This window comes from Ambystoma mexicanum, chromosome 6q, assembly GCF_040938575.1.
Source record: "Ambystoma mexicanum isolate Mex_15411 chromosome 6q, UKY_AmexF1_1, whole genome shotgun sequence".
NCBI lineage: Eukaryota > Metazoa > Chordata > Amphibia > Caudata > Ambystomatidae > Ambystoma > Ambystoma mexicanum.
This window is the reverse complement of record NC_090937.1, coordinates 92,988,715-93,005,582: the sequence shown is the minus strand read 5'-3', so window position 1 is coordinate 93,005,582 and position 16,868 is coordinate 92,988,715. Positions and strand designations below refer to the sequence as shown.

Below are 16,868 nucleotides of genomic sequence, written 5' to 3'. Positions count from 1 at the left end.
TATGGACAGGTGTGCGTGCCATCTTCTAGTGGGCGCAGGGTGGTCCTATTCCTTGTGAGTGCTCATGCACTGTTAGTCCACGCCGGTTGTTCCCATGATCTGGCTGATGTGCAGTCATTTGTATGCTTTCATCCTGTCACCGTTGATGGCAGCCTCATGATGATCTCACTATGCACAACAAATGGTGACATGCAGTTTTGTTGGACCTCTGTGTCAGTGTAGTGGTGTATTAATGTATTTGGCCCTCATGTGACTCCTTTGTACGCAGTAATGGAGGACTGTCCTTTCTGTTGATGGTATTTGGTGCTGTGTATTGGCCATACTAATTGCTTGTAGCTGCATTGTGTTGCGGGGAATACGGTCTGATTGAGTACAGTGCACATGTTTATGGCTATGGAATGGTTGTAACACTGCATCATTTACATGGTAGGGCAGCTTGCATCTTGCATTATGTGGTCAGTGTCAGGTCCGGTCTGGCCTGCTTTGGGGTATGAGCATGGTCCATTCTCTCAGGCACTCGCACCCAGGTGAAGTATGAATCTCCCCCCCATCTCAGCCAGGTGAAGTATGCATCTCTCATCTCCCCCCCCCCACCATCTCAGCCAGGCGAAGTATGCATTTCTTCCCCCTCCCCCCCATCTCAGCCAGGTGAAGTATGCATCTCTCCTCCCGCCCCCCACCATCTCAGCCAGGTGAAGTATGCATCTCTCCCCCCCCCCCCCATCTCAGCCAGGTGAAGTATGCATCTCCCCCCCCCAACATCTCAGCCAGGTGAAGTATGCATCTGTCCCCCCAACATCTCAGCCAGGTGAAGTATGCATCTCTCATCTCTCCCCCCCCACCATCTCAGCCAGGTGAAGTATGCATCTCTCCCCCCCATCTCAGCCAGGTGAAGTATGCATCTCTTCCCCCCCATCTCAGCCAGGTGAAGTATGCATCTCACCCCCCATCTCAGCCAGGTGAAGTATGCATCTCCCCCCCCCCCATCTCAGCCAGGTGAAGTATGTATCCCCCCCCATCTCAGCCAGGTGAAGTATGCATCTCTCATCTCCCCCCACCATCTCAGCCAGGTGAAGTATGCATCCCCCCCCCCATCTCAGCCAGGTGAAGTATGCATCTCCCCCCCCCCCATCTCAGCCAGGTGAAGGATGCATCTCCCCCCCCCCCATCTCAGCCAGGTGAAGTATGCATCTCTCCCCCAATCACTTACCCACATCGCATTTCCATGAGCCTAACATGCAACTCACCGAGAAGCCAGGATATCTGCCCTGCATGAGTTCCGCATGACTATTGAATCATGGGTTGATCCGGAGAATCGGGCACAACAATGTGTGATGATCTTGTTTGAGTCACATACCATTTGCACGTTGATGGAGTGGTATAATTTAAGGTTGCGGTACGCTACCTCCATGGCATGTGGGACAACCAATTCCACATGGGTGCAGTCGATGGTGCCAATGCAACCAGGGATGCCGGCCAGTGAATGGAAACCAACTTTGGTGTTTGAGATCTCCTGGGCTGTCCGTGATAAGAAAATGTGGTCGCCTGTGTGCTTCAGGAGGGCATCAAGCACTTGGTTCAGTGTACGTGAGAATAATGGTTGTGATATGCCATGCATGTGCCCCACTGTGTGCTGGTAAGTGCCTGTGGCCAGGAAGTGGAGCACAGACACTACCTTCAGTAGGGGTGGGATGGCGGTGCGTATTTCAATCGGGCTGACAATGTCGTCATGCATCATGTCCACAATGGTGGTGATGGTGTCCCGTTCCAGACGGTACAGAGTGTGGATCTGCTCAGGGATTAGGTTGTATGGACTGGCTCTGATGCGAGGGGTTGGGGGCTGCCTGCGTGGTACCACTGGCTGCACTGGTGGGGCATGCTGGGCCTCCCTAACACTCATTCTCCTCCTGCGTCTCCTCTGTGCTGCCTGTTGTTGTTGTAGCTGGAGTTCCACTGCAATCATGTCCTCCAGCCCCAGCATTGCTAGTAGTATGGGAATCATTTTGGTGTGTGACTGGGTGTGGGAAGGGGTGGGGTGTGCTCCTTTTGTGCTGGCCCAGTCTATATTTCCTCCACCTGTGCTGATTGTGTGCACCTGTGGCAGTTGCGAACACTGCACATGGCCGTTTACGGGTGGTCCGCGATGCAGGTATTTGCTCCATGCTGGTAAGGTACTTTTCGGCCTTCAGTAGGCCGTTATTTGCATGGCCGCCTGACTTGTCATGTCCTCCTGTTTATGCCATGCTGGTATTGCCGACATGAAGGGTCGCATGCCCGCGCCCATGCCGCTATTAGAGGCACCGTTAATTATGGTGCCGCTAATAGCGGATTGGCGGGTCATGATCATCCGGAGCGGTAAGCGATGCCGGTAATCCTTTACCGGCATCGTTAATCACTTACCGCCCGGGTCGTAATGAGGCCCCATGTGTCAAAAAGACAAAGGTTCAATTCCACCAAAGGGTCTAATTGAGAGGGTCTAAGTTATACGCTTAGGAATGTGAACAAAATAGAAAAATACTCTTGCTTGTGGTAGTGTAAGAGACCAAAATAACCACAGGACTATTTCTCACTAATGGGTCTCCCCTTTCCTAATAGGTCTCTTGGCAAAGGGTCCTGCCCCTTCTGAAGAGCAGAACAGTCTTTGGTCAGGATGTCTTGCTTATCTACTAGACGTGAGGTGGGTCAGTAGGGTTTGTAGGTGCATGGCCAGGGTTTCCAGCCACCTCCCTGTATTAGGGATTTGAATCAACTGCACACACCCATCCTACTAGCTTCCTTGTGCTGACACATACACACTCTTATCTGGGGTGTGTCACTCGGCCTTGTCAGTAGTCCTTGTGCTGACTGACGTCTAAACTCCTTGATGTCTTGCTCTGGCCTTGTTTCATATCCCATGTTCCCCAAACAGGTTCACTGGTGTTTTACTCTCTCGCTATTACTGCCCTTGTTCCACCTAAGGATCTTCCGCCTCTCTCACTTCTTGCTTCCATGCTACCCCTCCACCTGGGTTTCTGTCCTCCATGTCCCTTCTCCAACTTCCTTTCTTGTGATGTTTTGGCTCTTTTGATCATTCTCCACTCATTCACCTCCTTTCCAACCTCTTCTGTTCTCTCCCTTCCTCCTCCTTAATCTCTATTGCCACCTCCTTCTTGCTGTCGGCCTCCTCCAACCCCTTATGTTCTCTGTGTGGCCCGCCTGCACCCGTAACTCCTTCTGCACCAACTTCCTCATCTACACCTCTGGCCCTTTCTGCAACCTCTACTCCTGCTGCATCTTCAGCTACTTCTTCCCCCTCATATTGCCAGTTCTTTAAATGGAACTCCCTCCCAGAGAAATACAAACTATAATGGACCATCTAAGATTCAGAAAACCTCTTATCTTCTGCTCTGAACAGGATGACAACGATTGAACAATATCCACTCACCATGAAGTGAACACACAACTGAGGAGTGGGGAGTAGGCCGGACCTGAGTGGGCAGGGGAGAAGAGATGTCTGAACCAAAGGGGTGGTTTTGAGACCTAGGCTGTGCCCATCCCAATAGAGGGCCAAAGGGGAAATGGAAGGGAGATGGGGTCCGTCTAAATTGGACCACTGATACAGAACCTTAGATGGAAACAGGGGAGAGAGAGGTATCCTGCTCTCGCACAGATGGACCACGGGCACAGGGAACCCATGTCCCTTGGAGGAACCCTTGGGGGTGCCCACTGCAGCACACCAGAATGTACTAAAGGGGAAGGGACATGGGTGGCACTTAGTCAGAACAGTGGTATTAGTAAAGGTACTGCCATTAACTTCCCCTACTAAAAACACATCCTTCTGCTTACACCTCTCAAACTCTGAACTAAATGCAACTATACCTCTACAGCGCAACAAACCGCATGCACTTCACAACGCCACCACAACAACGATACAAACCACACATTTGTCATCATTTTAAGTGAGCCGGTCTGGAATTAAAGGTGCCGGTATCATTGCTACCGGCACCTTTTTTTCCAGACTGGCTCACTTCGAGTCTGCCGGTACGGTATGTGAACTACCGCCAGGCCTGACTTGCCAATAGTTCTGGCCCCTACCAGCAGATTTTTCACTGAAGCAAAGGCACCGTTTGTAACGGTGCCGGTGCTTCAGGGTTCCCATTCCCGTGGATTCTTATTGAACTGCACGGGAATGGGAACTTACTGTTCCTCCGCCACATTTAATATCCCGGTAGCACCGGTTTATCAGGTGGCAGAAACGGTAAGGCAAGTCTGCCAGTAAATCCACTCGTTGCACTGGTGGGTTACCAGCAGACTCATAATAAGGGCTGTAGTCTCACCCAACACCAACTGAAAATTACACCTATGCTCAGTGAATGGTGTCACCATACTGAAGCTGCCAACAGCACACCACAGCTCTCTTGCTCTTTTTTCCCGTACAGCCCTAGTAACTTACCCACCTACCTCATTACCTCACAGATCTGCCAGAGCACCAAGAAACCATGCAGGTGGCAACATTGTGTGATATAACAACCTTTAACATAACCTATGCACAGAATATGGAAAAATCTGCCTGAGCGTGACATTCCGTTTGCAGGTGCCCGAAAAGATGAAACAATTACTGTTTATTTTCTGAAATAAAGTGAAAAATCATATACATTGGCGGTATTTAGACTCAAGATTCTGTGATTGTGGCTAGTGTTTGGGAGACTGTTGCATAGATATAAACTTGTATACAAATGACCACGCCAGCTATATAAATAAGTATAGGTAAAACATGTGAAAAAAATGCATAACAGAGCAGGAAGTAACAATCAAATAATGAAACAATTATGTGTCTTTTTTCTTAGGATGATGTTGTGATGGGAACCCTAACAGTGAGAGAGAATTTGCAGTTCTCAGCAGCACTCCGTCTTCCACGATCCATTCGACAGAAAGAGAAAGACGAACGAATTAATCAGATCATGAGAGAATTGGGTTTGAGCAAAGTGGCAGATTCCAAGGTAAAGAACAGCCTTCTGCAACTCTTTGTTTTGAGTTGGTGACTAAGTAGAGCTTCATTCCTGTCATTTACACAGACCTATTTACTTTTACTGGGTCTAGGTCTCCCGTTCCAAAATGGATGCTAGCCTAAAATGTCTAACAGTTTGCTTTCTTTTAATGTACACCTTCTGTTTTCTTTGATGGGGTTCCACCCATACTATCCTTGGAATTCCATTTTCTCTACCTAATCCTGATACCGCACCGCCATGTTATTTGTTTTTTTACAATTTTGATTTTGTTACCAAAATTCATTTTTCGCAAGTAAGACTTTTTTTCCTTTTGGTTCATTTCTTTGGTGTATGGGCATTAACCCAGTTTTACTACCTCTCCACTTCAGTTCTCACATCTTACAAAGCTCAAAAGGTTATTATTAGTAGAATTAAGTTTTCTGCCTGGGGACTGTAGAGGAGCAGGTGGATGCCTCTGCCGTGGTGCCCAGCCCCTTGCCACCGTTCTATTGGAGTAACAGGCAAAGAGCTACAATTGGGAGCCCATGCATGAATCCATGCAACATTCCTATACCGTGTCGAGTGTGTGATAGACGATATGCACTCAGGCAGCCATTAAGATTATACCCTCACGTTGAAGCAGAAGGATGCTGCCGGGAGGGGTGCCCACTACCAAGATGTCAGAATGCGGTTATGAGTAATAGGGATGAACTCTAAGTAAAGTCTGAAGATGACAGAATGATGTCATAAAGGAGACGTATGAACCTATGTAGAAACAATAAGAAAATACTTCAAACTGACAATATAACTGAAGCACGGAGCGAAATATGTACCTGAAGACAGAGTTATCGTGAATATAAGAATTTGAAATAATGTGCTGACCAATAACGGTAAATACTCTCTAACGCAAGGTAGAAGAGATACGTAGAAGCTTGCTAAAAAGAGGTATACATACAATGGTTTTGACGGCTATTGGAGGAAAATGGACGGTGGCCTGTGTTAAGAATCAACCCTGTTACCTCAAAAGATGTGCCTTGGATTGAAAATTAAAGAACTGATGATTCTGTTTTTGCGTGCAGAATAATGGAGTACCTTGGCCTGGGATCAAGAAGGCTATTTCGAGAAATGGGTACAAGGCCCAAAGGGAGCAAAGGAACGTGCCACGTGCATAAGGCATATTTCTGCTAAGATTAGGAGAGACAAGGACATTTGCAAGTGGCAAGTATTGAACAATCACGAGAGCAAAAGACTATGTAAGATGGAGTGAGCAAGTCTCTAAAGGCCAGAGAGGGTAATGGCACCCTGTTTAATAAAATCAAATAGTCCTAAATAAAAGGCTCAAATGGACAAAACTGTGTTCTCCTAACACTTGACTCAGAAGTCAAAAACAAGGGCTATTCATGAAAACCCAGATGAAGATAATAGTCTGCTCATGCCCCCTCAATGTTCCAGAACAGTGAGCACACTATGAGGTCAACTACAAACAGAAGGCCTTGCCTTAGGATCAGGTTGATGAGGTCTAATTGGGAAAACAAGAAATGAATTGACGCTTCCCGAGCACCTAGGTTTAGTTTCTACTCACGTGCTGCTAAACAAGGCGAAAGTCCAGGGTTGGATGGGGTTGCCAACCAACCATAAATCCTGCCACGCACTTTCACTTACAATGTTGTAGTTACAGACCCGCTGCCATATTTTCTGATATAATCAGTATACTGCGTATGTAGAAGTAGCTCAGGGTGTGTCCTACAGACAAGGGGCAGCAAATGAGCTATTAACACTTGTATGATTATATAAGTAGACATGTTTCCCCTAATCCAATCCCTACCGGTAGTAGGTTTTGCAAAATGCCTCGTAGGATGACGTCATAAATGACGTACGAAAAAGTATATAAACCCTGTATAAACAAGAGGAGGTGTGATTATGCATGCATCTATTTTGATAGCTGTTCAACTCCCTGTTTTCTTCCATTGAGATTAAAGCAGTATTTTACCATCTTCCTGGGGTCTGTCTGGTTATTTGGTCTTAGAGGTTTACTGGTAATTCCATCTAGTGCTTAAAGGCCGCTTTAAAGTGCTAGAGCACAGAACCAATGTTGTTTAAATCAAATGATTTTGCTACCAAATCACAATTTCAGTTGAATGAGAGATGCTGATCATTGCCTTAGAATTCCAGTCTCTTGGGGATTTTGTATGGCCAATATTACTCTCAAAATAAAGTGTCTAAAATATGTGTGAGACCGCAAAACAGTTCCTCAACAGTGCTGCTGTTGATCTTCTGAAGAATCAGACCCTTACCCCAAAAAACCCTGAATGTCAAGCAGGTAGTTGTTCAGTACCACAGCCACATGCTTTCATTTTGGTCCGCTTATACTCCATACAGCCTGAATTAGAAATCTTATTTTTAGCTCACAAAATCTTTACATCCAGGAACAAAACTGAAACCTGTATGGTGCAAAACCCCCTACCATAACGGTTCTGCGATGTAGAAGGAATCTCAGTCAATTCAAAATGGGCAAGGCTCTAGAACAAAGAAACAGTTAAAATATTGGGAAAAGATGGAGAAGGCAAGAACTAGGTTGGGCATTCCAAATAGTCAAAGATGCGATTAGGCAGAGTTACCCAACTCCCATTCTGCGTAGAGTGTGGTGCAAACATTTCAAAGATCACATCTTTCAAACTGGAGACAATCACGTTTTAATGAAAAAACCTATCTAGATCTGCAAACATGTACACAGTATTTTTTATGTAATTTGATTTTAAAGCACGGACCGAGCGCGAGAGCAGTGAAGCTCTGTACAGGATTTGGGTAGACAGCGTTTGGGCTGTCATCTTTTAAAAGTAGCACAGTAGAGCAAACAGAATAAAAAATACATCTACAAACGTACCAAAACCACCACTGCCCAAATGCCCACCCCTGTTCAGCCATGGACAGATTTGATGTGACACTTGCCATTACGACTGCTATGCCTAGAATATATCCAATTATATTATTAACCCTCTGTTTTCATTGTTTTTTTCTCTCTTATGTTTCTGTGTTATTTGGGTTTTCAGTTCATGTACATTGGTCTTATTTGACTTTTTGGATTTGGTATATTAACTAATAATGAATGATTACGGTATTGCATTTTTGATATACTTTTCACGCATCTATCACGTTTACATTGTCATATATTCACTAACTGTGTGATCTATATTTTTGCAAATGCGTTCATTGATTGGTATATAACCCTGCTGCCACGGGTTTGTGTTGTTGGTGTTTTCTGTACACTCTTTTATATTCTTGTTAATTATATGTGGTGCTACAATTCAGCCTCAGAAGAAAAGCAGTTGCTCAAAACACGTGTCAGGCTGACTCAGAATTCAATAAATCATATGCGACCAAGATTTTGACATATGCGCAGTATGATTGCATCTGTGTGTTTTTCCTACAGGTGCTCAACCTACATTTCCTGCCTGTGTGTGTATTGGTGCTGAAATTGACTTTGTTTCTCGCTTACTTGACTACTCACAGTTATTTTAAAGTGTTGCTTCAAACTCCGCCGCAGTTGCATAGCTTTTTCAAATAGTAAATTGTTGGTGTTCTATTAGAGGTGAATGTAAAAGGGTGCATTATATGTTTGATAATAGTTCAGTAATAAATCTTGCCTCAAGTTTTCATTTGCTTGCGGTGTATCTTAAAGGGCTAATACATAATTGCAAATTGTTGTACTCTTCTCTCTAACTGGAATTATTGGAATTATACCATTACTGTGCCGCCATCACTGCGACATCCGAAAATGTCGACTTTTTTAAAATTTCAGACCCCACTTTATGGAACATGCATATATGTGGGGGGTAATGGTATATAATGCAATGCAAGTATGTGGGCTGCGGGGGGGTCTCGCCCCGCATATATATGTGGTGTAAAGGGGGTTCAAATAAAATAAGTCAGCAATTTCGGGGTCGCACTAAACATATAGATTTGAATTATTGGAGTTATCTGTGTGTGCCCTAGCCCACTCTCAGGCCCCTCCAGCGTGTCAGCCTTATTGCTATGCTATTCTACCTTTACTGGGTTTGGCTAGACGTCAGTTTCTTTCCTTTTCCCCATAATAGTGCGGCCTCTCAGAATCCACCATAGGATTGATTATGGAAATCCATCTTAACAGACAAAAGACATTAAAAATATAGCTCAAAATGAGAACTATTTGGAAAAACACACACAAAGGTCTGTGGCCCCCAATATGAACACACCCCTATTAAATCATGTACACTATGACACAACGCACTATCGCATGGACTAAACAAATTAAAATATATACTGAACAATCCCTGTTCTTTTTGCCTTAGTTTCTGGCACGTGACCAGGGACAGTCACAGTACCTCAATTCAGCTCAGTCTCAAGGGTCTAGACTCCTCCCACCCCACTAACCCATGAAGGTAGACATCCCTGAAGGGTTAATCCCTAATCAAAACTCTTTGAATAACGTGCAAGGTAATCCAGCATCCCCACCCCAATTGAAGGAGCCTGCAGCTCTGTTTAAACATGCCTCCAGCTGCAGTGTTGAAAAAGCTGCCTTTCCCTTTTAGCCACACATGTTCCATTACATACACTGCTAGCATGTATTGTTAACATTGTTAAAACTCCCTCTGGAGCATCAGGTAATTTCAAACCTTGAAAGGTTCATTAGCTGAGCCGGGGAGCCCCAGAGACAGTGCTGCAAATTCACAGCTCCCCAATGCGGGATTGTATTAGAGGACAACAAAAGCTACAAACGCATTGACAGACGGTTCACTAAACCGAAGAGTAAAACGCTTGCCCAATGTGTTTCCATTATTGAATTCCTACGCAGGGGTGGCAGGGGCACTCAGTACAGCACAGGGGAGGGTCATAATAGATTACTGGCATTCGAGATGGCAGACAGGCCAGGTGTAGGTTTGGTCCAATCTCCTGTGCCCAAATCAGCTATAGGTACACTGGGGATGCTGAGGGGATGTTGCAGGAGTTTTGTGTTTGGGAAAGAATAGAGAGGGAAGAGGCTTGAAAGGAGGAGGTGACTTGCAAAGTGGCAGCAGTGCAGAGCCAAGGGGTGGTCTTGTGTGCTAAGAGGATACAGGAGGAGGTGCTAAAACTCGAAGGGACGAGTGGTCAGAAGGAGGTGGTAGTAGTGAAAATAGTTGAGGAGAAGGTGATATCATTGTGCATGAGTGGGGAGGTGGTGGGAGGCAGGAAGCAGAAGGAGACGGTGCTACTAGCAGAAATGATTACCTCAAAGGAGGGGGTGATGGAAGTTTGGGTGGCAGAGGGAATACCACCAAAGGTGAAAGAGGGGATAGCATCAGAGTAATGTGGTAAAACGGTAAAGAAAGAACTGGTAAAACACAAGAGCCATATGGAGGTGCGAACCAAAGCAAAATGTATGACCTATACCTAATGGTAAATACAAAACATTTTGGGTTATGGAGTGGGGAGAAAAAAGGAGTCCTAGACAATAGTAATATGCATTTACACAATCAAACAAGACCCACAAATGCCAGTGTACACAGTCACTGTATTCTCTGGCCTAAGCCAGTCTTAACCAAATGGAGGGTGCAGAGCTGGACTCAGTGAACCCATGTGTGTACAGCAGCCATTTTAAGCCTTGCTCATGGTCTCCATGGGTCAATGGATCCCCCATAACGAAATGGGTGGGGTTGGGACTTAACAAAATGCATTAGTACCACAGTGGCTACTAAAGTGGTACATTGGGCTACTGATATGGTAAAGCTGTCTGCCCCCCCCCCCCTGAAGACAAATAATAAATTACAGCTGCCACCATCCTACTCCACAACACAAGTGTAGGGTGATACAATCGCCCTACGGCCAAATTGGAGTATATAAAAAAGCATCCTTGTTTTAGAAGCGACGTGGGCTAGCACATCACATCAAAAAGGTTGCAGTGGCAGGGAGGCGGACCTCAGTAGAAGTCCCGCTGACCACAAACAAAATAAGATCAAAGAGCTAAGAAAATTAAAAAGTGTAGGAATCCCATACAATGGAACAGCAGCACCTCCAAAAATGTAATTCTGCCTTAGGACCCAATCTAATTATTTTTCAATATTGTGCTTCCCTCCCCCCCAAGTCTCCTCTCCATCCGTTACTTCATTTTAAAAATATGTGCTAAACTCTGTTAGTGCCTTTTGTTAAATATTTCGCAGTACTGCCAATGCACGGTTCGAAATTGAGGGGATTCGGGAGCTATTTAACTCCAGCTTGTTGCCTAGAAGAGCCTGGTTAGCTTGATAGCAGCATCTACCAGGACCAGTGGCGTACCGAGCAGGGAGGGTGGTGGGGGTTTGTGGGGGGTGGCAAGCTGCCCCCCTGTGGCTCTTTTAAGAGCCAGATAGGACATTTCAGTGGGACACCTCTCCCGTTCAGCACCTCTATAAGGGTGCCCAACGGGAAAGGTGTCCCGCTGGCAGGACAATGTGCGCCGAGCAATTCGTGCTCAGCACGCTCATTGACTTGGCAGCAGGACTCCTTACCCTCTCCAAACGGGAAAGGTATCCCGCTGCCAGGACAATGTCCCAAGGAGCTCTGGGAAGCAGAGGGACTCTCACGTTGCTCTGTGTCAACAGAGCAGTACAATGTGAGCCATTGGGAGGGATGGGGGGACTATTAGCAAGGACTTCTCTCCCTTTAGAAATGTGAATGGGAGGGAGTGATCAGAAGTGAGAAGGGTGCATAATGTTATGTGTTAAAATGTCATCTGCCACTAATGTTACCAAAAGGGTACATTTGTGCAGGGGGAGGGATCAGGGGCTTGGGTGGTTTGAGGGCACGAATTCCGTATGGAATGGCACACACTGCTTTTGAGGGGGGGAGTAGCAGGACTTTTTTCGTGGCTGGCCCCGTACTCCCTCCCCCCCAACACTTGCAATGCTGGATACTCCTGGCAAGGACCTTCTTTTAGCTCCCCCATGCCAACTGATGCAGAGAAAACACGCCTAAGTGAATTTAACTGTGCATTTGGGACAATCTATAAACAAATGCGAGGGCACATCCATACAACATTTAAAGCATAAGGGGTCATACATAAAGGACAAAATGATATGTTTACATCTTATAAGTTGGATATGCAGAACGCTATGTACTAGTTCCTCGTTACCTCAGTAGTAGCTCCTAGTCACTGGTTAATGCTGGACACCCAAGAGCTAGTTTTAGCTCCTGCTTATCCAATGTTTACATAAAATGTGTAAAGTATCTGCACTCCAGAAATTATGCATATTTATTTTTGCTTTCTCAATGGATGTATTATTTTCTTTAAAAAAAATGTGGGGTGATATCTCTTCTTCATTGTTTATCTGATCAGGAAGACCTTTTTGGAGGCTTTTTTTTTTAAATAACTTTAAGTAAGACTACACATGTGGCTTTTAAAACGCTCTTCGCGATGACTTCACGCAGGGAGATGACTTCACGCAGGGAGAGATGGCGGATGGAAGGGTGACCTCTGCTTATTCTTCACCAGGTTGGCACTCAGCTGATTCGAGGCGTGTCTGGAGGAGAGCGGAAGAGGACGAACATCGGGATGGAGCTCATCACCGATCCCAGCATCTTGTTTTTAGATGAACCCACCACCGGGCTGGACGCCAGCACTGCCAATGCAGTAATCCTGCTGCTGAAAAGGTAACTGGGAAAGGAAGTGCATAATGCCAACCCCACCTCCCCCCTTTCACTCCGTTGAGACCCTGACCGAGTGTCCTGCACAGCATGGCATTAAGAGATCATCCTCAAAGCACTGCCTGCCTCTGGAGGCAATTGAGCTGTCCTTTGCTTCATTTTGTACAGATTCGGCTGAGCATTTCTTGCAGGTCTATCCTTTAAAGCTTACTTGGAAACCAATGTCACCAATTTCGATTGGCCAATTATCACCCTTTCTTCGCCTCTCTCAAGAGACACTGGGAAGAAAGAAAGAATGTTGGTTATTGTGCAGCTTTTTTGCCATCCAGCATCATTCAGCATGTGTAAAACATGTGTTTAATGTATTATGTGCCCACATGTGTCTTGGGTCTGCCGCATTGAGTATAACACTTTTAATCTTTACATGTCTGTGGCACTGTCTGAGCTCCCCCAAGCGAACCTTTTCTGCATATCCCACATCTGCTATCTCCACAAGCCTCATGTGGGTTACCTTCATGAGGACTCCAGGCGCAGGGGTGTTTTTAAAAGATCTCATTGTTCACACAGCTGGCAAGCCCATTATATAGCCAGAGACAAAGCCAGGGGTGTTGCTAGGTCTGGAAAAGATCTGGGGCTATGCTACTGTTGGGACTAGGGGCTAGCCAGCCTTTTGATTGTAGCCTCTAACCTTCTATCTGGGGCTACAACTAAAATACCCAGGCCTTCCTCCCCCACCCTACTCAGCCGGCCTCTGGCCGGGACTCGTGCGTCTAAACCTCTTGGGCGTAAAAGAAGTAATTGCAAGATATGGGGCTTCTTAGACTGTGCAATAGTATCTCCCGCCCCCACCTCGTCTGCACACACCAGCAGAACTGTTATCCAGCCCAGCAAACTACAACATAACACGGGCAGTCCTGTACTACTCGCCCCCACCTGGCAAGATACATAACCTCCTGATGTGGCCGGCCCTCGGCTAAATGACTGAGGCCAGACCAGTTTTCCTCGTGTGTGGCATAAAAAGGCAGCAGTTGATGTTAAACATTTCACACTATGGGCTGCAGGGAGTGCTGTTATGCTTTTCTTTTCCACTAGCTCAAGCTGGAAGCCGACAACCACGGGGGTGCCCCTCCTCTTCAAACCATGTGCCCACCTGCTGTGATAGGCTACCAGGGGGGGAGGGGCAGTGACCCTTGGTCCTTTAACACCTCCCGCATTAATTTAGGCAGTGCTCGATCGCCTGAGTTACTGCCACAGCATAAAGGGAGTTCTGCCCCTTTGCAGCCCCCTAACCTAGCAAACAATGGCCTACTATTCACACCCTCAGCTTGCAAGTTCAAAAGGCCTTGCTCAATGCCCACATAGTGCAGCACATTTCATGCAGCCGGAGACCTATGCCCAATTTGCCCAGTTCATTCCCTCCTAGGTGGATAATTCCTAGATCAAGGGGACGGGTGGGGAGCCTCCACTTCCGTTAATGCTTCCACTGTTTCCTTCAGTTCATCCCATCTCATTCCTTATTTGTTTGTTTATTTATTTCTAATGCGCACCAGACCCGAAGGTAGCATGGCTGAACAACAGGGAGATGCAAAGCTTACAATGTTACAGATAGGTCATGGCCATACAGACAGGTTATGGCCATACACTCACAGCAAAAATATACAATATGATTACAGGTGTGAGTACAAGTAAAACATAGACAAATGTACAAATTATATACAAATCAGGTCCTGGAGGGCAGTATGATTACAAGGAAAGCTAGGGTCAAGTAGATGAAGAAAGACTATTTAGTGGTCGGAGGAGTAGAGCAGGTTCATGTAATTCTTTCTAAAGTAAGAGTATGGGTGGTCTACTCTGAGCTCGTGTGGCAGGGAATTCCAGAGTTTAGCTGCTTTCCTAGGGAAGCTATTACCGCCGATCTTGGTAAGTCTAAATCTCGGCACCAGGAGACAATTGCCATTTCCAGCTCTTGACGGCCTGGTGGTTCTTCTTTTGTTTAACCTATCTGAGCGGTAACTTGGGGCAGCATTATTTAAGCCTTTATGGGTCAAGGAGGCAGTTTTTAGCAAGATTTTATTGTGGGTGGAGGGCCATTTATGTTGCCTTCGATAGAGGATATATGTTCTCGTTTGTTTATGCCTAAGGCAGATCTTAAGGCATTATTTTGAAGAGTTTGTAATTTCTGAATGATAGCTTTGTTGGCGCCATGTATAGGGCGTTACAATAATCTAATCTCGATAGTATTAATGCTCTGGCCAGGATCATGCAACTATCATTGGAGAGGAAAGGTTTACCTGCCCTGATGAGCTTGCAGGTGTGTGCGGTAGTGGAGGCCAGTTATTTCACCTGTTTGTCAAAGGACATAGTCGAGTCAAGGTAAAAATCAAGGGTTTTTACTTCCTTGGTTACTTTGATGACATTCCCATCTATGGTGAATGAGGAGTATTCATGGTCTTATTTGTTAAGGTTGGTGTGAGTACCCATGATAATCAGCTCTGTCTATTCATCATTCAGGCATAGTCCGTGTATGGCCATCCATGCCTGGATGATGAGATAGACCCTGTTCACCAACGCCAAGTCTTTGCCATAATCCCCAGAAAGAGAGAGGAGAATCTGTGTATCATCTGCATAGTTAGTGTAGGTGATACCCAGAAGGTCCAGATCATCGAACAAAGGTTTGGTGAATGTTATACAGGGTAGGGGAGTCACATGAGCCCTGAGGTACACCACACATGATAGGGATAGGGTCTACAGCTGCTGATGGGGAGAAGACCCTCATGGTTCTCTCACCAAGTAAAGATTCAATCCATTTGATGGCTTCTATGGAAAAGAGAGCTGCTGAGCCCAAGTGATTACATAGGACCTTATGATCCACAAGATCAAATGCAGCTGGGAGATCTAAAAGTAAGAGGAGGGCTGTCTTACCTTTATCTCTCAGCTCATCGATCTGTGTTTTAGATCAACCAGGGCAGTTTCTGCCCCATGTAGTGGGCGAAAGCCAGATTGTCTTACTCCCAAGAGCTTGTGTAGTTCAAGACATTTTTGGATCTGTAAATATGCAACGTTATCGAGTATTTTAAGAAGGAATGGTATGGTTGTGATAGGTCGGTAATTGGTGGGAATAAGTGGATCTAGAGTTTGTTTCTTTAGGAGAGGGAGTACCCATGATTGTTTTAGGTTAGCAGGGATGGTACCAGAAGTGAAGGAGGCATTAATAAATTTGGAGATGAATGGTGACAGATCTCTGGTGGCATCTTTTATGATTTGAGCTGGGCAGAGGTCACCTTTGCAGTTGGAAGGTTTGAGAGATAGAATAACTTTCTCTACCTCTAGGATGGAAGTTTTGGTGAAGCAGAATCTGGTGATCTGGGCCTTGGGAATTTCGCTAGGACCAGGGGTGTGCTGCTTATTCAAGGAGTCTCTTTTGAAGGTTTATTATATTTTGGAGGGTCTTTATTTTATTGCCGAGGGCGCTTTTAATGTCAGAACACCAGGGTTTATTTTTGATGCAGATGGCAGGTATAGGAGTTGGGGACTCTAGTTCTTATAGGATAGTGAATAGTTCCCTCATACTTGAATTGGAGTTGGTGATGCGTTCATTATAGGAATTTTGTTTGGCCCGGCATATTTCATTTTTGTATTGTGTGGAGATTGTGGCTAATCTGATTTTGTTGTCATTAGATGGGATACTCTCCAAGTGGATTCACTTTTTCTTTGTAGGAGGCGTAAGTCCTTTAGTTGTGGGGTGAACCACTTGTTTAAGTGGGCTTTGGGTTTACTGGGTCTTAGTTTAAGTGGTGCGATTTTATCTAGTGTGGTGAGTATAATTTTATTGTATTCATGGACCAGAGTATCAGGGTCTAAGTTATCAGGCAGTGAATTTAGTGTAGGGAGAATGGCAGGGATCACTCTGTCCACGGTGATGTTCTTTTTATTTCTGGTTGGGCAAGGTGAGACAATTTGGGGGGCCATAGGAGGTGGTCTGGTGGTTGCTAGTGTGAAGGCCACCAGAGAGTGATCTGTCCACACTAGCGGTAGGATGGTGGTGATAGTGGCAGTACAATTATAGTCGGCTACCCAGTCTAATGTTCTCCCTTTCATAAGGGTAGGTTTGTTAGTTTTTTGTGACAGTCCTAATGCTATGATAATGTTAGCTATTTCATGTGCGGGTTTATCTGCAGGGTCATTGAAACCTAGATTAAAGTTACCTAGTAGTAATTGGGTGGTTGTTTTAAGGTTGGTGGCTAGTATTTTGTAAATCTCCTC

At 45.6% G+C, this 16,868-nt stretch overlaps 1 protein-coding gene across 5 annotated transcripts in view; it reads left to right on the top strand.

Moving 5' to 3' along the window:
- Positions 1-16,868, top strand: part of LOC138515801 (broad substrate specificity ATP-binding cassette transporter ABCG2-like) — a 647,435-nt gene that overhangs the window by 416,782 nt on the left and 213,785 nt on the right. For all 5 annotated transcript variants that reach the window (XM_069630535.1, XM_069630533.1, XM_069630536.1 and 2 more), the window contains 2 exons: positions 4,827-4,979; positions 12,454-12,611. In XM_069630535.1, coding sequence (XP_069486636.1) covers positions 4,827-4,979; positions 12,454-12,611 — 311 coding nt within the window. The remainder of the gene's footprint in view (positions 1-4,826; positions 4,980-12,453; positions 12,612-16,868) is intronic.